Raw genomic sequence first — 25,278 nt, forward strand, 5'->3', positions numbered from 1 at the left:
TAAAGCAGATATAAATGATTTATCATCCTTCACTGCGGCAGCAAACGCAGCTCAGTCTTATTAAAGCAGAGATTGTGTGTAGTTTTGCATTGTTAAAGTGGTGTTGGGCTTCTTTCTTTGCAGTGATGGATAAAACATCTTAAACTCAAGGCGCGTGTATTCAAGCAGCCAAATCTGAACTGACACAAAGAGCATACAGAATATAACCTGTCAATATTCCTCACAGCTTCACGAGGGTGTTAACATCCAGCGCGGGAAGCATTCGGGAGAATCAATCATTCGGTCCTCACTGAATTAAACAGGATGCTGATGTCAAGTGTGGATGAGAAATTCACAGATATTCCACCAATTTCGACCAACAGCAAAAATAAACATGCTGTCAAAAACTAACTAGTTTGCTTCTGTGTTTGTATATGGCTGTTGATGTCGGCCTCAATATGTAATCTGATAAAGTTTAAACCTGTTGAACTTCTTCTGGACTGTCTGTTTTGCTGACTAATTTAGATAAAAACCAAGAAGATATTGAAATAACCAAACATTTAGAACCCAACAAAAATACATTTAGCCATCAAAACATCAATTTGTTTGCTGACACATCACAGTGGCTGACCCTTGAATTTTCCCTGAACTGTCTGGCTTCTCCAAAACATGTGGCAATTATCTTAACTACAGCTCACTGGAGCAGATGTGGGAGCTAAGAACAAAGTGATGAATGATTCAGAATACCTTCAACACTCTGCTGCGTCTGTTCTTTTTATGCTACATATCATGATAAGTGGAATGTGGGTTAGAAAAAAGAAGAAAAACGGTTTGAGAAGCATTAAAAAAAAGATCTGGAGACTCATAGATGAGTGAAATGTGTTGAGGACTGGGAGAGACTGATGGAGGTGGGGAGAAAAGTGGGAAACTGCTGAGGTTCTGGTGATCGATCAGAAAGTCTGGTAAAGAAATGAGATGAAACTGCTGAGAAGGACTGCGAAGTCATCACAGACTAGATACAAACATGCAAAGATATACAAGGAGATGGCAAGAGAAAGACTGGGATGAAAGATAAGGAAAACTCACAGTGAATATACTTGCATGCTTGTTCCTATGAATGCTGTTCAGGTGAGTTCAAGACCATTCACACTCTGACAGTACCGCTGATTGAACAACACAACTGATATTGAAGTAGAGATGAAGCTCCAAATTCTGATTCAAAGAAAACTTAGTATTGCATTAACGTGACTTGGAAAACAGGATGACTCCCAGCATCTTCCCTGTGAAGATATTCTGGACATGTCCAACTAGAAAGAGACCCTTGGGCAAACCAAGAACATGCTGAAGTTATTACATATTTCATCTGGATACGCCTTGACATCTCCAAGGAAAAGCTGGAAGACAGACATCTGGGCTACTGAGCTTAATAATAGGATGGATGAATAATGGACCCAGATAATGGGAGGCAAAGACAATTTACTAGTGAGTGTTGGTCATTAATTTATACTACATCGTTGTATTGAATTAAAGGAGCATTAAAACCTTTACATTAGCCACTCTTGAACCAAAAAGACAGGTTAATGTTCGAGGCTAAATAATGCCAGCGTCAGACAGGCCAAACAGTAAGGGTTTGCTCCATTAACAGATAACCTAAGCTATAACACTCAGGTGATGGAGGTGCTGTTGTTCACCCCATTTCAGCTTAGCGTAACTATAGATTTTCTCGCTCTAGTAACTAAATATGCCTGAAAGCAGTAAACCCAACCGAAACCAAGTCACAGGCGCTGCATCCATGTGTATACAATAAACATTAGGCCATTTCTGTATGTGCCTTTAACTAGTTTGAGTCCATTAAGCTGAACTAGATTTACAGGAACTTGGATCAGGCTTGCTTGGACCCTATCCAAATGCATCAAAATGTTTAACACAGTGGGATGACAGGTCTCCACAACTCTGCCCAATTAACAGGCAACATGCTGTGAGCCCATGTGACATTTGTTTACAGTTCATGGCTGGCTTATAATTATGTGATCTGAACCAATAATTGCACATTCACTTTGCTTTTGGACAGAAGACAGCTTTCCTTGTGGTAGCTCAAAAATGAAGAATTTGCTGAATTTGATCATTGTATTTGCATCTGAATTTTTCATTGTGCACACAAACCATGAATAATTGTGGGAGAGTTATAAAAAGTATCAAAGGTGGAGAAAGTCAAGATGAGGGGGAGGAGGAGATGGGGGGAAGAGGAGCGGCGGGAAGAGAAGATGAGAAAAATGACATGGCAAAGTGACAACAAGATGAAACCAGCCTGATGGGTGAAGACAGTTACGAGATGAGAATAGGAAAAGTGCCAAAGCATGACACGATGATAGACAGATGAGGAGGAAGGTGAAGAGGAGGGGGAGGAGGAGAGCAAAATGAGGGAGCGGAGTGAAGGAAATCTTGATGGAAGAAATGAATAAATATTGATGGATGATGATAAGGATGAGCAGGAAGAGGAGGAATAGGAAAAGACAGGTGGGGATTGGGTGGGAAAGGTCGATGCGGGTAGAGGAGAGAGTGCCTGTGAAAATCACGTTGCCATGACAGGGCGGGGGGAATGATGGGCACATGGGCGGATTGAGGAGGAAGTGGAAGCAAGTGAGAAAGGTGGATGAAGGGGAAGAGTAGCCGAGAGCGTGAGGGAAAATTGTAGTGTAATAACGGAGTGAAAAATGATAGATAGATAGATAGATAGATAGATAGATAGATAGATAGATAGATAGATAGATAGATAGATAGATAGATAGATAGATAGATAGATAGATAGATAGAGAAGAGAAGAGAAGAGAAGAGAAGAGAAGAGAAGAGAAGAGAAGAGAAGAGAAAATGAAAGGCAGAGACTAATGAAGAAAAAGGCTTAGATATCAGATAAGAAGTGGAAGAACAGGAAGAATACATAGAAGATGAAGAAGTAAGAGGGGGAGAAAGAAAGACTGATGCTGGAGACAGCAGTGACAGGAAGCACAACATGCTGACAGTTAGGCAAAAACACGAGAGATTGATGAGCAGAAAGGAAATGAGGAGAGAAATAGAGAGAAGACGTGACTCAGTGGAAACAGAGATAATCTGAAACAGAGAGACAGTCACAGTAGGAGAAGAAAGTTCTGCACACCAAAGGCAGATAATAGAAACTTATAGTTCAGCTCAGTGGGAAGTCTCAATTATTAGCCACTGGGCACTTTGTTAATATTCAGCAAACGCTCGGAGAGATAAAACTGTTTTGCTTCACACTGATTTTGGCTTTGTTACTCCCAGTGGGTGCACCAGCTACACAATGAGTTCATAAGAATCGTGACTTATTTGTTTGTTTTGTTCAAGGTTTTTATTTTCATTTACTTGGCCTCAGGTTGAAACTGTTCACTGAGTAGAATTTTCTTGCAAACAATTTCTGTGCAGCGGAATTGTATCAAATATGCAGCAAAACTGCACAGTTTACAGACGGGTATGATCTTTACATTTGTATTCCCAAAATAGCTCTATTTAAATTTGGCTGATAGCCACATTTAAAGTGTTTGCTTGTCCACATAAAATACACAGTATGGCTATGTCTAGTATGATAACCAATGGAAATGATGACCTAAACAATAAGAATAAAACCAAGGTTTTACAGAATTATTTGTCTGGTGCATGTCACTCAGTCATGAAGCAATAGCCAACTATGACAAATGTCATACTTGACGTCTACATCAGCATATATACCCAGATTTTTCAGCTAAATGACCCATTGTTACCTCTCTACTATGCAATCTGGCATTACTTTTTTATTTTCTTTTACATTTACTTTGCTTGAACTTCAACTTATCATTCTGAAGTAAATGTTGATTGCACAGTGTAATGGCTGTAGTAAAATGACACCATCCTTTTATAGATCTATTCCCTACAGACCTAGAGATCTTTGGCCTGTCTACCAGGATGGATGTTTCCCGCAAAAATGAAGGTAGCATTACGGTACAAAGGAGAGGCATCTGCTATTGCGTAGTCAAAACAGGAAGAGGCATTGTTTTCCCTGGACGTTATCCCCAGATAACGGTGGAACAAGTGGAATCACTGTGGAAACTCTAACCCTGCTGATGGAAGAAGCAAAGAAGACGAAGAGGGAGAGTGATAGAAACTGAGGTCCAACAAGAGTGATCAGACAAAACCTGCCTACATATTAATTCAAACAGCTGTTTTCCTCTGCCTTTCCATAGATCTTAGATCAGGGTATCTCAGTCAGATTGGGATTCTTATGGTTGTTTTTTGCTTTTGGTAGTAGCCAAGATGCTTGCGGTAGCCATTTGCTAACCCTGTGTTTGCAACAGAAGCCCCACAACTAATATCACAGGGAAACGCTAGGAGAGAGGAAAGTTTACAAGTTGTCTATTTCTACTTTAAGTAAATTCAAAGAAAATGATTTGGGATATTGACTATGTATGTTTCTGAGCAGATATACTGATTGGTTAGACAAGCCTAAAATGTTTCCTGATGTTGGAAAATAATATAAGACACAGACATGATGCAATGCAGCCACTGTCATTGTTATTAATGACATCTGCTATTTATCTGCTATAAAATCTGTCATGTTGAAGGTCTGTGATGCTGTCAAGTGGGGTTTTCCCTGTTTCCATTGCCTTGACCAGTTAATGTGGGATTCATTATTTTGTGAGTCAATGAAAAAAAATCAGGAAAGCTCTAAGTTCAAGAGTTTTGATGTGCAATGACATTTTTACAGATGTTGCCATCTCACTCATCTTTGAGTGTCTACACTTTAGTTGCTTCTAAGAAATTCTGTTGAAAAAAAAAATGTTCTTGTTTCATGGGTCAAACTCTTTGAATTCCAAGCATATTCTGCACTTAACTTCCATTGAAATCATAACCTCACAAAATCCATCTGAAAGCAAGACATTTCCTCCACCCTCATCACAGGGAATCTAACCCTAGAGGAATTCATGCCTTGCTCTGCCTACTCAAGCATCCAGCACTTCATCTGTATTACAGTGTGTGTGTGTGCCTCAAGAACAGCATGACCTCTCTTAATTGAATATAAAGGGGAAAGCTCAGCTTAACTGAATGTGAAACCGCCTCTGCAGTGGAAACATCAGCGACATACAGCGTCTGTTACCATCACGGGATCCTACTGGGTCAGACGGGCTGAAGTCCAGCTCATATCCTCACTTTGAAGAGCATTAAATCAGCATTATGAAACGGAGGATAACACTAAGATCTGCAAGAGGGAACTGAAAATGGCTTTAGATAGACACACACACACACACACACACACACACACACAGACATGTACATTTGCAAAGATAGAAAGAGAGTGCAATTGGTTAGTCAGCAGCACATGTTCAAAACTAAAAAACTATTTAGATTCAGCATCCAAACACACGCACCCGCACGCACACACACACACACACACACACACATCTACCAAATCTCTCTGTTTGGTTACAGCTGGGTCTTATTTTCATTTATCCTGCACACACCATCACACAGAAATTTTGGGAACATTTTGGCCCAGTCAAATGTCTCCCATCTTGACCTCACAACGATGAATGGCTCTTATTCACTATGAACCAAAAAAAACAAAAAAAAAAAAACGGAAATTCTTTTCTCCACCATGCACGCGCACCACACACACACACACACACACACACACACACACACACACACACCCCTGACTCAGTCGTGAAACACCAGCTGCACCCACCCCACCCTTACTCTTGGGACAGTTGCCTTGGCAACAGCAACCATGCCGACATAATTTGTGAGGGGAGGGTGTGTGGTGTGTTGAGGGGTGTCTCCTGGCCTCACCCCCCACCCCCCATGTCTCGTATACACACACGCGCGCAAGCACACACTGATGAACGATTTGGCCCACACCTCTCATCAACACTTTGGCTGGAACACAGAGGGCAGTTTGGTATAATGGAGTGTTTTTCCAAGACATCAAAGCAATTTAGTTAATGGGAGGGCACACACACATGCACACACACACACACACACACACACACACACATGCACACACACATGCACACACTTTCATGCACACCATCAACCACGTGCATTTACAAATATTTCAGGACACAAAAAGCTTCTTCTGTGCCCTGCAGCCTGGCTATCTGTCACTACCAACATTCAACAGGATATCAACACACACACACACACACACACACGAAGACTAAATTAAAGTTTCGACCATTACTACCCACACACGGTCAGGAGAGGTCAACCAATTCACCCAACAGTCGACAAAAAATTCTGAATGAATGCTTTGAGAGGTCGTAAGTGACAAGGTTGGTGAAAACTTTCAGTATTCGTCTGCGGCAGTTTGTGATGATTTTATCGACCCAGAGGCAATATGTTCTCTAACTCTGCTGCCTTTTCACACACTCTGAATTAAAATTGATTTTTTTAAAATGACTCACAGCTCCCAAATGTCTTCAAATTGCATTTAAAGTTGGAAGACCAATCTGATACCAAAATGGCAAATTGCAATGTGGCATAGCGAGGAGGACAAAGGCAAAGAATATCAGAAAAATATCAGAAGCCACTTTATAGTGTGGGGAAAGTTGGTTTAGAACTAAAGAGTGACTGTAATTACATTCTATGAAGAGAGTGGGTATTACTTGCAATATTTCTTCACAGCGGTTCTTCAGATTCCATCCGCTAACTCTCTTATACCTTGTAATTTTCTTGGTATATAGTTTGACACGGACCATATAGTAACTTGTACAGTCTACATAGACTTTCATGTTCATGCCAGTATCCATGATCCAGAGAGGTCACTTGAAAACTTCAATTCAAATCAACTTCAAATTTCTAAAAGAAAGCCCTTTGTGAGTTTTCATGGCAACATACTGAGCTTTCACTTTCATATGTATCATATGTATGAATATGAATTAGCATTGGTGCTAAGTTGAAGGTCAACACAGGAGGCAATGTCTTTAAAATCTTAAAAATGGTCTGTTGCTTTAGTTTGGCATGGTACTTGCATGGTAACATAGTATTTAGCAGGCACAAGTTCTGATCTTCTGTTCAAGGTACCAATATTGTGCTTAGTCATCCCATAGAACTTAATTCACAAAAGCAAAATAAAAAATAAAAAATAAAAGACAAGTACAGGCATTTAAAAAAGCTTATCATAAGAGCAAAGGAGCACAATCTTCTCATTCTGCACATATATGCAAACTTGCATGCACACACATACAGATGCGCGCGCCTGCTGAGTGCAGCCATTCTTATCAGCATCAAGCTGACAGCGGGGTCAACGAGGGTCGAGACCTCTGATCTGAGCCAATTGGCCTCTGACTCCTGTCACTAGGAATCAAAGACGGGAAAGGTTAAGACGTGAAAGAACACAAAATGCTAAGACATAATCCTACTGGTGCCAGCGCGCACACACATACGCTGATAATGTCTGTTTGTGAATGGTTCCTTTATATTAGTGCAAGTGTCTGCCTGTCCACATTTGTCTCAGTGCGTGTCGTTTTCTGTTTATTTACTGTCTATGCATTCGTGTGTGTGTGTATGTGGTTGTGCGTTTTTGTGTGTGTGTGTGTTAGTGGTAGGTATTTTTATCCATGGTGAACATTAGATTAAAGGCTGCAGGTCATGGGAGCTATGATGGACCTCGATGTGATTAGAGCAAATGTGTGGCGTGTGATACAGCTAAGTACATTCCTGCATTGCACCACTCTCTGTCACACACATACATACACACAAACACACCTGCACACAAGTAAAATGACAGCAAAATGGATGCCATTTTAAACAGATAATGACAAACAAATTTTGTTTGGACTGAGGGTTTTTTGTCGTTGGATTGGTAAACCCATTAGTGTGGGTATTTTAATCACAAGACGGTTAGTACAAAATGTAAGCCTGAGTCATGCGGTAAAATAAAAACAACTTTACAACATTTTATATTACAGCTGCTGTAGTGCAACTTTCTTTACATGGACACTTGCTAATAAGATGTAAAAAAGATACAGCATCCTAGTCATTATCTCAGATTAGGCCAATACATGGCAAACCAGGACTGATTTTAAATTCATGATCAGCTCTGCGTATTATCTTGTTAACTACATGGTGTGCAGCACAGACGTGAGTCAAACCATACAAAATGGTGATGTTCGAAGTAGCTTATCACAAGTTAATTGAATTTACATGCCAAGGTTCATTGCTTCGCTGTAGAGATCAATTCAGTCACAATGCAGTAAACCACAGATAGCAGTGACTTGCTGTCTCGGCTGCCCAACAGTCTTCAGAAGTGGTTCAGATAGTAAAGTCACTGACACTGTTTCCTAATTAAAAGTAAATGTAACTAATGGCCTAAAAATGAGCCACTATCAGTTGTTTCTTCTTGGCCTCCTCATATCTGCTAAAATGGTTTCTCAAGTTGCTTACAAATATACAGTAGTTGTGGTCAACAGTCAATATCAGTGTTGAACCTATATCATATCGCAAGTAACCATAGCAACAGTACTAAAGAGTTTGAGTCTGAGATTCTTATGCAGCACCACAAATATCAAATACTCAAGGAACATACGTGCACTCTCTTGTACAATGGGGTCTGTACAACTTCCATAAGTGACTAGTCGGTAAAGACTTCTTTGTGTTCCTGTCCAAGTTCCACCTCTAAGTCTTTTTCTCAGTGATATATGCGATGTCTTCTTGCAGGCATGACTAGCTTGAACTCAGCTGTGACCGGCAAGGTAAGGCTGGCAGTTAAGGTGCAGGGACATCACAGCAACAGAGACAATAGAGGTAAGCAGTGAGACAAAACAGCTTGCAATTCAGTATGAATTAAGCATACAGTGTCAGCACTGCTTCCATGTCAGCTTCACATGAACACATCCGAGCTAAGATGACAACGAGACCTAGAAACAGCTGGATACATACAATGTTTGCTCAATTGTCTAGCATTTAAGAAATGCTGCATTATTCTACCATTTTTTAAATAAGTTTTAGGGACGAAACTTTCTTTGCTGAGTGAAGGACTTGGAACACATATCAAGTAAAATATAAGAATAGTTCTGTAAGCCTTGCAGGAGTTTGCACTGGCACAGTGAAATATCAGTGACATACAAGATACAAATGAGAGAAAGGATGATGAAAGAATCAAGACTGTCTCTCAATCGTTATCTCACTCGTGGGAGTCCAACTTTGTTATTTTCCTGGTGTTTTACAGTTAGTTATTCTTGTTTCCACATCCAGACATATCATTTCTGCTGCACGCACAAGCACGTGCATGCACATGTGAACACGAACACACACACACAACTATACTTATCATTAATCTATACAATTATTCTCTCCCGGACAACAGCATCGTCCACGTGAATGTGATTGTAAGCTCCAATTGTGTGTAGTCTTGTTTCGGTGCCTGTTAGTGTGTCTGTGTCTTTGTCCGTCTGTTCGTCTACTCGCTGAGCCCCAGGGAACTTTAGCTGTCTGGTGCAACGTTTCCCAGGGGGAGGACTTTGTTGGCTGCGCCACCAGGGGGGATGATGGTGGCGGGGGCAAGGAAACCGGGGCACATTTCCTGTGGAAATGGGGTTATCACTTCACCAATTACTGTTGCAATTACAGTGGGAGGCCTGCAGAAGCCTGGGAACAAAGCCCATAGGCACACAGATGGCACTCATGTAAAGACATGCACAAAATCATTTCTAACACACGTTACCATGCACACAGAAATAAAATCCTACTGTCGTTCTCGCTTACATGCCAAGACCACAACACACAACATTTATGTATATGTATGTATTTCTTAATCTGACTTTATAAGATCACTTGGCACCTTATAGGTTCTACTGTTAAAAACTCTGTTTTTTGATTGTAGGGCGGGTCAGCCAAAGTCCCAAAGCATCAGTTACTGATGAATTGGGAAACCCAGGGCATCATTATTTGACAAGTTGGGAATCAAACTCAAATATATATTTTTTTTTTTTTAAATTGCACCTTTGAATACCTGCCATGAGATATCAGAGTACACCTTTTTGTCTTTCCATTGGCCTGATATCTGTAGTCTGATGGCATTACCCACTTATTTTCTTAATTTCATCATTTGAAATCCAGTTAGAAACCTTTTTTAAGGGATGAACAACATTTGATACACTGAAATTTTCCAAATAATTTTCCCATCTAAAAGGGAGGGATTAAGTGGTACTGGTACAGCTCTACTCTTATCGAGATGCTTTACAAACTTAATGAATTAATTCATTCTGAACAAAAAAACTACATAGCCAATGGTTCACATAGTATGCACATAATCAAAGCATCTTCTTACCAGCCTGTTGTATCTGCATACAATTCTCATTTTGTGTCAATGCTGACATTTCAATTTAAAGCCCTTCTCAGCAGATACCAATGACATGCCAAAATTACCATTAAACCCCATTTTCTTTTAAATAATATGAATCATCTTGAGACCTTCCAAATGTATCGTATAGAGTTCTGACCCCATTGGTCCCTCACATAGCCACACAAACTAATCTCTACTCATTGCTTTGTACTGTTCGATATGGACTGTTAAAATCTTCTCACACGTTCAAACATATGCTCACACACACACACACACACACAGACCCCGCATACCACAGTAAAATTATAGCCAAACACACTACAAAATACATCTGGACTGTGTCACTGGCAGGCCAGACCCACGTGGACAGCTTGACCTTTGACCTGAGAGCATATGATTATTCATCATCATCAGACTGTTCGGCCTCGGTCGCCATGCTGCTGCATACACACGTTAGAGTCAATTTGCTGTTTACTTTTTCATCTAATTTATTATTTCATCTTTATTTATCTAAGAAGGTTCACTGAGAGCAGTCACTGTTTTCTCTGCCACACATTCACACAGTTGCCTATAGTGTCATGTGGAAGCCGCCCAGCAGAGAGAACAATGTTGGTGGTTAAATGCTTTGCCCACAGCCACACACACAGATGTTCTTGAGGAGCTGCACTTAGTTCTTTTATTTTTTCTAATCGTGATATTTAAAATTGATTTTACAATTTGAACACAATATTTTTTCAATCATCCTAATGGAACGGACGAAGCGAAAACTGAAGGTGAATGCATTCACTGATGAATAATACTGACTTTCAAGCTTTAAATTAAGTCAGTACTACATCCGTCTGGCATAGTGAGGTTCCTGACTCTGATGTTGACTTTTGCCAAGTGGAAACAATCAACTGTCAGTGGCCTGGAGACTGATGACAGACATTCAAGAAAACCACTTGTCTCACAGGCTAGTGCACAATTTAATGACATAAGAGTTAAGTCAACACTTTGCTTGAGATTCTGTATCTCCACACCCATCAAAGAGAAAAATCACTGCAGTCTCTAAATGGTCTGAGGCTTCTACTACTTGGCTCAACCTCAAAGCATTGTAGACGTACGGTATGCTCCATGGATATTTGCCTTGGCAAATGGGCAATAACGATATCTCTACATCTTAAAAATGGGCGGCCAACAGGACAGTAACTGTCCTGTGAAGGTAATGGATGATGTCTACTGCAGTGAATTCAGATTTATATTAACAATCAACTTTGAGGGTTAAATTCATGACAAATGCCTACTTTAAAGCCCGGCCAGATGATAAAAACTATTATCTGTCGCTGTACATCCTCTCTATTTTCTGATAAGTCAGGCTCTATTTAAACAGGAAAAGGAAGTCTGACTTCCAACCTTTTGTGGCACTTGTCTGATCTTTCCACCACTGACAAAACAGGGACCATCACATTCTTGTGGCTTCTCCTTGTTTCCACAGCCATGGGAACATCAGATTACAAACACCAAGGTTAAAGAGCAGATGTTTTAGGCACATGTGTACATGTAACCATGTCTGGAGGCTACAAGCTGCCATTTTCCCTTGATCAAATTACATTTCTTTGAAATAACTGTTGAAAAAAGAGACAGCTTTGAGTATCTACTACATCTCTACATGGCATTATATCCTGCGCGCCCAGCCCACACTACAACTAATGAGGTAAACAACTGGTAAAGGTGGTCGTAGCACTGCTGATCCCGTCTACTTCTGGCCTCCAGCTTTCCAACAAGTCAAGTGCGTCTTTGTGGATTAAATTCCTTTATGCAGCTAAAGTGAAAGGAATGCAGTGAGAAATATATGTCTACACGGAGCTGAAAATAGAAACAACCCAAGATGTTCAGCTCAGACGTACTGAAACTTTTTTCTTCTTTGTTTTGGCATTTGGCAAGTTTTTGGTAAGTTTGACTTCAATCCCCTGAGCACTGGAGCACCTGAGTAATTGGAGAAAAACTTTTCTTATGTTTCTTGAATGTTATATAGCAAAGAAGTGCTGACACACAGTATGAGCCAGGGAGGAAAGATGAGAAACTAAGCTCTAGATTATTGACAGCAGAGCAGACTAGAGCAAATTAATACTTAAGGGAAATGGAAGAAATATGAAGCTTGTGGTTTTCTGTTTGATTACAGGCTTCAGGCTAAAGATAGCCTCTAATATTCACACCAGAAACCTCTCGAGGGTAAATTTACAACATGTCCACTGTTGTCAGGGGCTGTTGTTGCCAAAACAAGGGTGTAATTAGACTCTTTTCACTGTCTATGTCCAGAGAGAGGAGAAAACCCTCAAGCACAGAGCCCCTTAATCAGTGGTGTTTCATGTCTTAGTAAGGACCTTACGTTCGGTTGCAAGACAATCTAATCAAGTATTCTGGAAAAGTGTCTTTAAGCAGCAGAAGAGGCTAAAGTTTTCTGAAGAACTTTGGTGACAGCTATCCTTTATATTTTATCAAAATAGTAAGTTAACAACTTACAAAATCAGTTCCAAGGAAAATGGATGCTTAACTTGAGCTATTTCTGAAGGAGGGACTGAGCAATCTGCTGCCGTTTGACTTCAATAGTGACAAGCAATGGTAGCGCCACCGTTGGGGACCACTTCCATTAAAATTAATAATAGAGAATAGCCTGATTCTGTGCTAGATATCCGTCCCAGTGAAATCCACATCCCAGCAACATCCCAGCCCAGAGCCTGGAAAGCACTGGCCTAGTTAGAAACAGATCTGAAAGAATAAATGAATAATGAAATATCACTTGGTTTTTAATATCACTCTAAAGGCCTTTGTGCTTTCTTAGTACACAGAGAGAAGATAAAGGTCCGGCTGGGGAAAGAGGAAGAAGATGTACAACATTAACCATGAACCAGGTTAACTTAACTTGAGACCTCAACACTGCAGAGGAATGCATAAACAATGGATCAGAGAAAACTGGGGCTTAACATAGACACCCTGCTACATATAGTCAGTCATCTGTTGAGATTTTCTAAGTGCAGGTTCTAGACAAGAAGAAAATGACAAGCTCTTTGATTCAGTCCATCCTGAATACTGTATGATTACAAGTGCCAAAGTACAGTGTTCATGAGGCGCTTGAAAGATTCAAATTCATACATGTTGCCTGGAAAAATGAAAGGAATGGCCTGTCAAGTCTGAATTATTTTGACTTTTAATCTACAAAATACATACATTTAAGTTTGGACATGTCTGACACCTGTCTGTCACATTTTCGGGGGAGGAAAAGTCAAACAAAAACACACAGACACTCATATAAATATCCTGTTTCTCCAAACTGCATCTTTAAGAATGCTTTTAGAAATATGCCAAGGTATCTGAGTTTTTGAATCAAAGGCAAGAGTTTTCACGAGCAAATCAAGAGGCTATGACAAGCCAGAACAGTAACAATATCTGAACATCTACACTGGGCTGAAGAATGAGTGGGGGGAGAAGACACAGACAAAGTAACAAAGTATTAACATGCAATAAATCATTATGAGGAGGTGGATATTTTTGAGAAGCCTTCGATTTTTTAATTAAAACAGCTGACATGTTGTGCAGTAGTACTATGATTGAATAAGTATTTAATTTTCTTTTCACTGAAGGGGATTAAAGTTGTACCCACATTTATTTGTATCTAGCTTAGATGGGCTCCAACGGTGGCCAAATGAGCTGACAGCTGCTGGTTTGTTTGTCTGTTTCTCCCACAGACAACACAGCTACTCAACAAAATTCTACGTTATTGAAAACAGCGGGCTCATCTGGGTTTTTGTATGAAAGCAGCTGTTTATGGCTCCTTCAATTTCCTCAGCAGTTTTGTCACTGGGGATGTCTGGGCAACATAAAGTCACAACAGAAAAATAAATGGCAGTATTAAAGCATGTATTCAAACTGAAGCTTTTGTTCATGCAACACATTTTAGTCTAAGAAGTCTCAATTGAATTTTTACAAACATGCACATGTGCTAACATGCATCTGGACACTGATGAACTAATCTACTGTGCAGTATAACCAAGCAATTTGCATGTTAATAGAATGAAAGTGAAAAGGACTCATTTACATTTACATTATAATCTGGGCATTTGTCCAAAGACACTGAGGGAAACAGCAGGATAAATCTTAATGCCTGGATTACAACCATCATGAGCAATCAGCGGTATAGAGGTCAAAGGTCAAAGCCAGTGCCTCCACTCATACCAAAACACACTCATCTGATTCAATTCAAATATTCTCCAGTGAATGGCTAACATTAAATGCCCACTGCAAACCAATTCAGAATGTGAATGCTTTATGAATAAAACATGACGACTCTCCACGAGGGGAAAAAGATTCACACCGAGTTAATAAACCATCCAAGCCTCCTCTCGGCCACTTATGGACTTTTATTCTGTGATTGTGATGATGAGTCTTTATATTCTCATGTGACAGTTACGAGATTATGAAGTAGCTGCAGATGAAAATGTGACAGCAGTTAAGAGGGTTGTGTGTGTGTTTCTTTTCTTTTTAAATGTGCAGGTATAGGACCTTACCATAATGATCATATGCATGCTCATTTATGGATGTAAAACCTCTCTTCAAATCTCTTGCGGCTTCGTGTTTAATAAGGTGTGTCCAATGTGATTAGTTCCATAGGTTTGTACATGTTTCAGGTAATGCTTTGCAGGAAAATGTCCCCTTTGTCTGTGTGTATGTGTTGTGTGTGGTAGAGAGATGGTATCACTAACTGCCATCTCATCAAGAAAATCCCACTACTGTTCGCTGAATGGCTGGGATAATGGACTCATTACACTCAAGTGTGTGTCCTCGTGCATGTGTGTGTTAGAGAGAGAGAGTGTGTGTGCATTAGTCCACTCCTGCATATGGGCGACATGAAGTTTGAGTGAATAACTAGGATAATTTAGTCATTAAGAGCGGGATGGAGGGTTTAGGGGGTAATCAGGCATGTATTTAAGTGTTTAAGGCTGTTTTTTTTGTTTCAGACACATGAAGCTGTCTGGTCTGTCATTCTGATTACACTTCACCAATCAGAACAAATCTCTCACAGTGAAAGGGACCCTTTTTCCTGTCAAAACAGCTGTTCTCAGTGTTTAACTGGAGGGTCTCACTGGCTAAGATATCAGTATAATTTTCACTATAACCCCTGTATCTCCAACACATACATTCACAACAGCTAAAAGACCAGCAGAAACTTTCATACCGTGACACATTAATACAAAAAAGGATGCTGTGAAATTAAGCTCCAGCCAAAACAAAGACAGTTTATAAGCATCCCCAGAGACCCAGAAGACATTAAAGTGAAAAAAAATGATGTAATTGTGGTGCAAAATAAACTCAGTTAGTGATTACAACTTCTATATGTTTTGCAGCTTTAGTCTCCTTCTTCTCCATCTGCTCCTCTTTATTCCTTCATATTGTGCCCCTGTTACTGCCACAGTAGCCTCAGGGGCTATTGTTATTTTTGGAAAGTCACTGTGCCTCCCATGCTGTTGCTTTATGTCAGAAGTCACTGTATGTGCACATAATGCTTTGTCATGTGAAGCCCTAGAGCAGGGGTGTCAAACTGATCCAGTAAAGGGCCATGTGGCTGCAGGTTTTCATTCCAACCAAGCAAGAACACACCTGATCCAAATCAGGTGTGTTCTTGCTTGGTTGGCTGATCCAAATCAGGTGTGTTCTTGCTTGGTTGGCTGATCCAAATCAAGTGTGTTCTTGCTTGGTTGGAATGAAAACCTGCAGCCACATGGCCCTTTACTGGATCAGTTTGACACCCCTGCTCTAGAGCTTTACTCTGCCTCCACCTGTCTCCCCCTCCTCTATCTGTTTCTCTGTTTCTGCCATGGTAGCATCAGGGGCCATTGTCATGATATTCAAATACACACATTCTGCTTCCCATACTTTTGCTCTGTAGTTGGACTCAGTGGATTTCTACAGAGCCTGACCAGTGTGAAGCCCCAGTGGCCTAATGGATAAGGCACTGGCCTCCTAAGCCAGGGATTGTGGGTTCGAGTCCCATCTGGGGTGAATGATAGCAGAGTGGCGCAGCGGAAGCGTGCTGGGCCCATAACCCAGAGGTCGATGGATCGAAACCATCCTCTGCTAACTGCCTTTTAAGGCTGTACATTCCCCTGCTTTGTCAGCATCACAAGTGCAGACCCACATTTACACTCCACAAAAGAGTCAAAGTTTGCGAAGGTGTTGCATTGTGCACAACTCATGCAAAGCTTACATAACCTAACCAAGAGACTATATGCTGCTATACACCCACCTGGCAATAACATGCTACCAGCAAAACCTCTGTTGGAATGGCCAAAAAACTAGCAGTCAGCAACATCAAATGAGTGCAACAAAAGAAAGCAACTATTACTAATTACTAGTCCAACAGCAAGAAGGCCAGTTCAGTGTCTTTGGTGCAACCTTTTATTTTGCAAAGCACTCACAAACTTCTAAATGCAACACCTAGACTTACTCGCATCCGTCCACTTGCCCGGTCCCTGTTTCTTTGGCTGTCTTCTGAAATTCCTCCATCAACATGTTCTTTGGTCACTAAGCCTTTGTCATGATGTTCCTTGAGGATGCTTAGCCCCGTTTCGATGCCCACTCACCCAGCTATCATTTTTGGTTGTTTTTCATGGTTGTCATTTTCCCCTGTACTTCTGGATGCTACTGGCACTATGTATCTCTTTGCTTTCTATCATTCTATGTTCTGCCAGGGCTTTACTTTGTATCTACCTGTCTCCCCTCACCCTTTCTGTTTCTGTTACTGCCACAGTAGCATCAGGGGCCATTCCCATGTTTATCATTTATGTCCACATGAAGCCCCAGTGGCCTAATGGATAAGGCACTGGCCTCCTAAGCCAGGGATTGTGGGTTCGAGTCCCATCTGGGGTGAATGATAGCAGAGTGGCGCAGCGGAAGCGTGCTGGGCCCATAACCCAGAGGTCGATGGATCGAAACCATCCTCTGCTATCTACGTTTTACTCGCAGCTTTAAAGACGAAGTTCAAAGAGGTGTGTTTAGAGCACATTTTTAAATATATATATATATATATATATATATATATATATATATATATATATATATATATATATATATATATATATACACACACATATACACATATAAACAAAATATAATATTATATTTTGTTTTTCTTTTAGATTTTCTCTCCTGCTGTTCTATGTTCTATTTCTGTTACACACTGCAGTTTGGGATATTAGATATTAGGACAATCAATGCAAGTACAAAGTGAATTGAGTCTGGTCACTGGCATATTACTGAGTGAGTATATATACAGAGCTTTGACATTTTTTCCAGAGTAAAGGCATTACACACTCTTAACATCAGTCTGTAGCTCCGACTTGGGACACAGCATCAATTTGATGAGAAACGCCTTGTTTCCGCTGCTGGCAAGTGAAACCTTTCAATGTCAAACAGACTTCATTTTCAGCTTGATGGATTTCAGTGTTTCTTCACTCTGGTTTTGAACATGTTTCAAAAACACAGTGGTTGAAGCAGTTTTTCAGCCAGTAGAGGAAATTAAAAATGTGGAAATAAGCTAAATTATTAGGTTTTCAGCATACAGATGTATACAGTGTGCACATTTCTTCCAAAATTATGCATTATAAATATGATCAGACTAGTTTGATAGCCATTAGAGTGAAATAACACTATTACAGCTTTGTGCAAAAATCTAGTTTATAAAATTCATGTGTTTATATTTAAGTAAGTAATTTCTCTGCGGCTTCACTGTTTTTCCTTACATCTGTCTTATGTTGCACATTACACTGTATTTTAACAGGTTTATGAAACTACTGATCTCAAACTGCACCTATTCCATTTAATTTGCCAAGTCTTCTCAAACTGTTCTCATGTCGTCATGTGTTTTTCTTGCTTTACTCTGTCATAATTTTGCTGCTGCAACACTCCAGTTAAATTGCTTGGATATATTGGGTTTCTCCTGCAAAGCACACAGTGAAACACCTCACTGACAGTAAATGTCAGACTCTGCTGGTTTTTCAATTAGATGTCAGCTATGTGTTCAACAGATGAAGGAACATCAAAATATACAGTTTTTCTAAACTGCCAAACAACCTTAAAGTGTCTAAGTGGAGCTGAGAGATCCCTTTCTAATTACAGCGATTCTAAGACAAAAATGACCTCCCTCTGCCTGTGAAAATTCTCTGATGAAGGAAAATGACCACAGCATGCAGCTGCCACGGAGAGTGAGAAACAGCGCACACACATAAACACAAACATACGCATAGGCATGATAGTGGACATGAAGCCCATCGCAGTCCCTACACATCATATTTTGCTTTTGTTCTCTCTTCAAAGATTACCATGCTGGCCACTGTAGATATAAAACATATGCAAACCTCTGTGTTCAAAAACATGAATCACATCAGTGCAGTGCACAACAACAAAGACTGAGGTGGGCAGAAATCCTGGAACCCAAACAGCTCTATTTAAGTACACATACACACACATGCTCATAGCTTCAAAGCAACTTAAACAAAACTACATGCGCGCACACACACACACACTTTCATTTGCTTCACACATGTACACACTCAAGGACATACAGGCACGAAGTTCATGTGTGCTCACAAAGACAAGACACACATGCAGCTCCTTTAGCAGCTCTTCACATTTTAACTTTCACATTTCATTAGAGCTAAATTCCCACCTGGGAGAATCTGACAAGGTTTCCCTTCTCCCTTTCTCTCTGTACTTTCTAGGTCACGATTGGTCGACTTCAGCCTTATCATATCTACTTCACAGACCCCTTTGTGTTTTGGCTTATGTAAGAATGTGTAATCAGTTGGTTTCTCTACTGTGTCTCAAGTAAACATGATTAAAGAGAGATGAGTTTATCTCACCATAACTGAAGGCTTGGATGCCTCAGAAAAGCTTTAAATGTGAGTTCACGGTGATTCATGGTGAATGTGGCTGAGAAGGCAAAATATCGAAACCTAAATCCTGTGTTAATTAGATGATGCATATCCTTGCTTTCTCATTAGTGTTGACCATCACGTTTGTCAAAACCAAACAGCACACAAAGCTTACTGCTTCTGGACATCTCTGAATGCTACAAATGCAGTGTCCGTCAAATCTTCCTTCTATTCTCCAGTGAGGTAAACCCCACCCAAGTGCTGCTTCCACAAGGTTACAACAAATGCCAACAACTATTAGGAGCCTGTGCAGCACAGCCTCACCCTTCAAAAGGACCCATCAACTCCAATTCAACCATACATAAACCTGCACGAGAGAATGTGCTCCTATTCAACAACATGTGTTTATACAACATGCTGCACAGTGGCAACTAACAAGTGCCACCACAGCATTTTCACATTTTACTTGAAAAGCTTTTCTTTCCCCTTTTTATGGAGGTTCTATCGCATCTGTCTGCAGGTTTTTCCTCATGGATTTCACTGTGGTGGACGGATCAGCCTGGGGCCAAGAAATAATTAATTTGGTGCTGATCTGGATCTGGGATTTCTGCCATCAGATAATTATTTCTTTTGTTAGCCATAACTGAATCTAACACACAGAGACACTTGATTTCAAATCCTGAGGGGGAGTCTGTGCTGTCAAAAAGTCAGTCTATGACAGGGAGGATGGGGGTGTGAAGCTCAATTGCCAAAAATTTTGACAGGAAATTAATCTAAATGCAATAAAATGGCTTCCTGTCAGGATTCTTGCCGCTCATTGTGTTTACTTTGGAAAAAATCTACTGAGGTTGTAATTGTAATTGATATTTCAGCTAATGAATTGCTGCCAAAGAAGCTTTAAGTAAAGGTCTGATGGGATTATACCAATTTTCTACAACTGGGGTCTTATCTTGATTGTTTTGTCCATACGTCCTATCAGTTATAGTCAGACTGTACTTAGCATGTTAATTCCTGAGATCTGGGACATCTGCACATCTGCTCCTCTAAGAAGGTGTTCAACAGCACACAGAATGCAGACAGTCAGCTGATCAGATGTCCCAGTTTAGCTAAATGTATTCATATAAGAAAACAAAGGTGAAAAGTAAAATCAGTATCTAAACTGTACTTTGCAAACATTACACCAAAGATTGCAAACTAACTTCTCCTGCCTAGTTCAACTTTGACTCTGCTTTTTATAGTCATGTCCTCCAGTTTTCCAGCATTCTCAGTTTCACTTACAAATAAATTGATTCAGATAATCTGGCTCAACTTGTTTACAACCTAACTGACTATGAATACAATATTCTCATGACTGAAGGAAATGACAGACAAAACTGTGAAAATGAGGATTTTTCATAGACCCAAGCTAGAATTTTCCATTGAGCTATCTTATAACTTTTACAGCTGCCCTGACTGTAATATGCTTTTACCATTTTTAAATGCTGGATATGTAATTCAGGGAACAAAACTCTGTGTTGGACAGACAAAACGAGCAGTTTAACTGTGCCACTTCTGAATAGCCCTCATGGTGAGGGCAGCAGCAGACTTGACTACTGGAGGTAGATTAATTCAACACAGGTGATTGCAGAGAAGGGGGGCCAGAGGAGGTGTGGGAAAGAAACAAAAAAATGCAGATAGAGACAGGTAGAGAGAAAGAAAGGTAGAAACTGTGCTCCACATATCACATTACAGTGTGTGGGAATTAAGTGGAGGGGAATAAAAGAAGAGTGAAAAATGAGATGCAGTTTGTTATTCCTGTCACCTGCAAGTGCTTGAGTGTGTGTGTGTGTGTGTGTGTGTGTGTGTGTGTGTGTGTGTGTGTGTGTGTGTGTGTGTGTGTGTGAGAGAGAGAGAGACAGAGCAACAGATGAATTAGACAATGTGAGCAAAGGTAGGCTTTAAACAAAAACAAAAGGAGAAAGAGAAGAGAGATAATGATGCGTCTTACCAGAGTGTGTGAACTGCAGTCTGGGTTGAGATGCTCTCCACGCCCCTGTTAAGGTAGCCCCGAGGTGGGCTAGAAGGACTGTTGTCACCAGCCAACACATCCTCCTCCTCCAGTTCAAATCTGCTCAATTCAGGCGACGAACAAGTGCCAACACAGTTTGTCTGAAATCTCAGTGCTGCATTCAGGTTAAGTGCTGAATCTTAACACACACATACACACAAGCACGGAAATAAACAGTGTTAGTCCCAAGTGTTGCACTGTTGAAAACCCGATCTGAATCCAATCTGAGTTCAAGTCACAAAGATGCTGAATCCAGACACTGTTACAGTCCAAGTGAGTTGGGCTTGAGTTAGTCCAGATCCTGAAAATAATTCACTGCTCCTTGAAAGCACTCAGCACACTCTACCATCTGCGTGTTTATATGTTTATATTTTGAATCTGTGTGTGGGCTTCAGAGATGGAGGAGAGAACGTATTCCAAGAAAAGTCGTCTCTCCACTGCCTCCTCGCAGCTTGACAGCTCTCTTCTGCTCTGTTTCTCGTCCTTGCTCCTCTCTGCATGTGACTGCTCTCTCTCACTCACTCTCTCTCTCTCTCTCTCTCTCTCTCTCTGGAAGGCGGAGGGAAAAGGATCCCAGATCATTGTGGCCACCCTGCACACACAATTGCAGGCAAGCACACCCATTCACTGCTCCTAGTTAAAGTGGAAATGAAGGAGACAAATCTGCTTTCATCTTTATTCCAATTTTTTCCAGTCTCTCGCGTCCTCTCTTTCCCTTGTTTTCTCTGTTGAGCTTACTCTTTCCACTATTTCTCTCTCTGTAACTCTGTATAACAGGGTTTTTGCACATTGTTCTAAGGCTTAGGTGGAGCACCCAAGCCGTTCCGGCCACAACCTCAGCAAAATGTATGTAAAATCAATGTAGATGCCATCAAATGTAACTAAACAACATTTCCCAGATCAAGTGACCGTGGTTTTTCACCTGGGGACTTTTTCTGCAAGATAATCTTAAAGCTTTTTGTATGTTGCTTCTTATCAGCTCTTGCTGTTCCAATTCTTTGTACAAAGACATGCTATTCATCCGAAATTACATAACATTGCATATTTCTTTATTGAAAAAGGCAGGATTTTCTTGGGAAAAGACTCCAACAACCTAGGGAAAACACTTCAAATCTGTGATTATTCCAAATAGACAACAATAAAAAGTAAGTAAATAGTGAAAGCTTACATCAGAAAGCAAGAACAATACACTTTGAGAGATATTTAGTAAAACAGCAAGAAAAATAACAAAGATCCAAAAACAACAAAAGATGACTAATCTGTACATGCATACTTACATACACACATACTGTGTAAACCAGCTAAAATGTAATTTTAGGGTTGGCTACTTTAATCTGCTTCTGAAAAAAGTGGGATTTCGGAGGCAGATTAAAGTAAGGTACTGAATTTGAGGTGCCCAAGAGCAATTATTCAGTGCCCTTTATTCTCAAGTCTTACAGATGAGCCAAGTCATCAAGTACATTGAACATAATGAGTAAGATCTTAGAAATAATTAAAAAGCAACACTTCTCCTTCTCTTTCTCAGAAAAGTCCCATGCTTTCCTCCCTCTCATTATTTTCTTCATTATCAATCTCAACCCAAATGCAGTCATTAAAGCCTCTTCTTCTTCTCTTGCTCTGTTATTTTCATTAGATAGTGGCTCACTGGGGTAAAGCAGCGCGGGTTGAATTTTTCACCAGCCCAAGTTCAATCGCAGGCTAGCGGGGACAATTTATTAATTCTCCGGGATAAATAATGAATTTAGGTTGCGTGCAAATGAACAAGTATATGCTCCCTCTAAGGATTTCTGAGTCGTAAATGATTTATTCTCCACACTTGTTTGCTTTTGTGTAATTATTACAGATTTATTCTAAATATGACCCAGCAGTTTAATCATATGATTAGATGTGCTTACACAACCTCATATGGCTTTTAATTGGTTGAGGGCAAATCTGGTCAAACTTGCTCGTTAATTAAGTTATCCGATTATTCAATAGAAGAAGAGAAAGAAGTCGACTTGTGGGTAAACAGCTGGTCTAACCCTCATCCAGTGATGGCACTGTGCCCTGCTGGAGTGACCTTGAGCAAGATGCTTATAAAACTTCATGTTTTGTTAATTAGCATTAAATGAATCTGCTGTTCATATCACTGGACTGAGCTCCAGAATCCCCTAAAGACAACATGCAGCAACTAACAATTATTTTCACTGCCAATACATCTGTGGATTTAGTATTATTGTATTTTTTATTCATTAGCTGTTTTGTCTGTAAAATGTCAGAAAATGTGGAAGAATGTCGATCAGTTTTGTCTACAAGCCAAAGATAATCAGTTTACTGCCATAGAGGAGTAAATATTCACATTTAAGAATCTTGAATTATTTTAACTTGATCAGTTATCAAAAATATTTGATAGTTGACCATTAATCAATACTTGTTTCAGCTCTACATGTTTTTGCTCAATTTTATAAGCAACATGTCCAATATTTCTATCATTGTTATTATTAGTAGTATTAGTTGTTACTGCTTACCTCTCATTGCTGTGGTCTTTTAATTGCAACCTTTATCCAAATCCCAAGGTCACCTGTCGATCAAAAAGTGTAGACAGCACTGTGACTTTGTTTTTCTGTTCTGTTTCTGTATGTGGGGCTATTTCCCTTAGTACTGTTATCACAACCAATGCTGACCACACAGGCCAGTTCATCTATGTTTAATTAAGACAAACAAAAACATAAAAAACATCAATAATGTGCAACAGAGAGGCTAGGTACTGTCTGTTTAAAACTGAAAAATGTTAGCATTAAGTGTGAACAAGCTGAATTACCTGTGTGTTATATCAGCTGCTTATAACAGTTGAGAATGTGCTGCTCTTTCCCATCAAAGATCCATAAAATAAAGTATGGAGGAACTCGTATAAAACAGATGTACAGATTTTCAATTAATCTAATGATTATTTTCTCAAGTTATCGATTAATTGTTTGGTTTATCAAATGTGGCAAAATGGTGATAGCATTTGATAAGGGTTTAGCAAAGATGCCCCAAGATAACTTCCTCAAATGTCTAGGTTCTGTCCACAACCAAAAAGATAATCATTTTACATCTACAGAGCAGTAAAGAAATCAGAAAATATTCACATAAGAAGATGAAAAGTCAAGTTTGCTTTCCTTTTGAGGTCGTGCCAATTAGGAAAGACTGACACTAAGGAGCTGGTTGGAAAAAGTTTGACATTTTGCAACCACAAAGCAGGAAATGGTGTAAACTGCAGTCATCATTTGAGCATGTGAGTCAGTGAGTCACCCTTTGCCCATCTTATAGTCATACAGTTGCTTCTGGCTAAAAAATTGCAATTGTGTAAGGTTCTCATAAAGCTTGCATTGACCTGTCAGCCATGTCATGCAACACTACAAAAATGTTCATCCCCAGGCATTCAAATGTTCAACCTAAGATGAAGATTCTTCTTGGGGTGGTAAGATAAATGGCTAACACGATAAAGGTGGTTCAGGTTGCTTAAGTCGCCTATGTAGCTGATCTCTGAGGAGAAAAGTGAGACAGTGCTGTCAGTTTCACAAACTCCAAATGTCATGTTCACTTAAGTCACTTTAAGCTCTCACCATGAAACTGACTCGCTGGGACCTCCTAAGCTCTCGTGTCATTAACACAGGATAATTAGTAGCTCTTCACCAATCTTGTCTGATCAGTCAGCTTGTTAATTACAAGTAATGACCTCCCAGCTAGCTTGGACAAAAGGCCTCTGATTTCTCTTTAGCAAGTGACGTAAATTATTCAATTAGTGTGTGAGCTCTGGCTGCTGGGATCATTACTGGTCTCAGATCTTACCGCTGTTGTTCTCTGCTCGCTAGTAACCAAACACACACACACACACACACACACACACACACACACACACACACACACACACATACACCATCTCATGCGCATTACCTACATTTTAAGGGGTTGAGTGAGAATGCATTAGTTAATGAGCACTCATTGTATCTTGTTTCCCTGTTTGTTCCGTTTCATGAGTTTCTACATCATCT

General features: G+C 40.1%; 1 protein-coding gene, 1 long non-coding RNA gene and 4 other non-coding genes across 11 annotated transcripts in view; 5 read left to right on the top strand and 1 right to left on the bottom strand.

Annotated features, from left to right (window-relative positions):
* sema3h (sema domain, immunoglobulin domain (Ig), short basic domain, secreted, (semaphorin) 3H) overlaps positions 1–25,278 on the bottom strand; it is a 58,706-nt gene that overhangs the window by 32,646 nt on the left and 782 nt on the right. For 2 of the 6 annotated variants that reach the window (XM_037104561.1, XM_037104562.1), the window contains exons 2-3: positions 23,770–23,822; positions 21,203–21,322 (exon numbers count right to left, since the gene is read on the bottom strand). In XM_037104561.1, the coding sequence (XP_036960456.1) occupies positions 21,203–21,322; positions 23,770–23,776 (127 nt within the window). In that variant the 5' untranslated portion in view covers positions 23,777–23,822. Of the gene's footprint in view, positions 1–21,202; positions 21,896–23,769; positions 23,823–25,278 lie in introns of all 6 variants that reach the window. The other 4 variants (XM_037104566.1, XM_037104565.1, XM_037104563.1 and 1 more) reach the window with 4 other exon arrangements.
* LOC119023002 lies at positions 8,201–13,312 on the top strand. Its single transcript, XR_005076142.1, has 3 exons — positions 8,201–8,603; positions 8,683–8,769; positions 13,131–13,312. It is a non-coding gene; the product is annotated as an uncharacterized LOC119023002 (long non-coding RNA).
* trnar-ccu lies at positions 16,273–16,345 on the top strand. Its single transcript has one exon. It is a non-coding gene; the product is annotated as a tRNA-Arg (tRNA).
* Positions 16,352–16,423, top strand: trnam-cau. Its single transcript has one exon. It is a non-coding gene; the product is annotated as a tRNA-Met (tRNA).
* Positions 17,140–17,212, top strand: trnar-ccu. Its single transcript has one exon. It is a non-coding gene; the product is annotated as a tRNA-Arg (tRNA).
* On the top strand, positions 17,219–17,290 carry trnam-cau. Its single transcript has one exon. It is a non-coding gene; the product is annotated as a tRNA-Met (tRNA).

This window comes from Acanthopagrus latus, chromosome 7, assembly GCF_904848185.1.
Source record: "Acanthopagrus latus isolate v.2019 chromosome 7, fAcaLat1.1, whole genome shotgun sequence".
NCBI lineage: Eukaryota > Metazoa > Chordata > Actinopteri > Spariformes > Sparidae > Acanthopagrus > Acanthopagrus latus.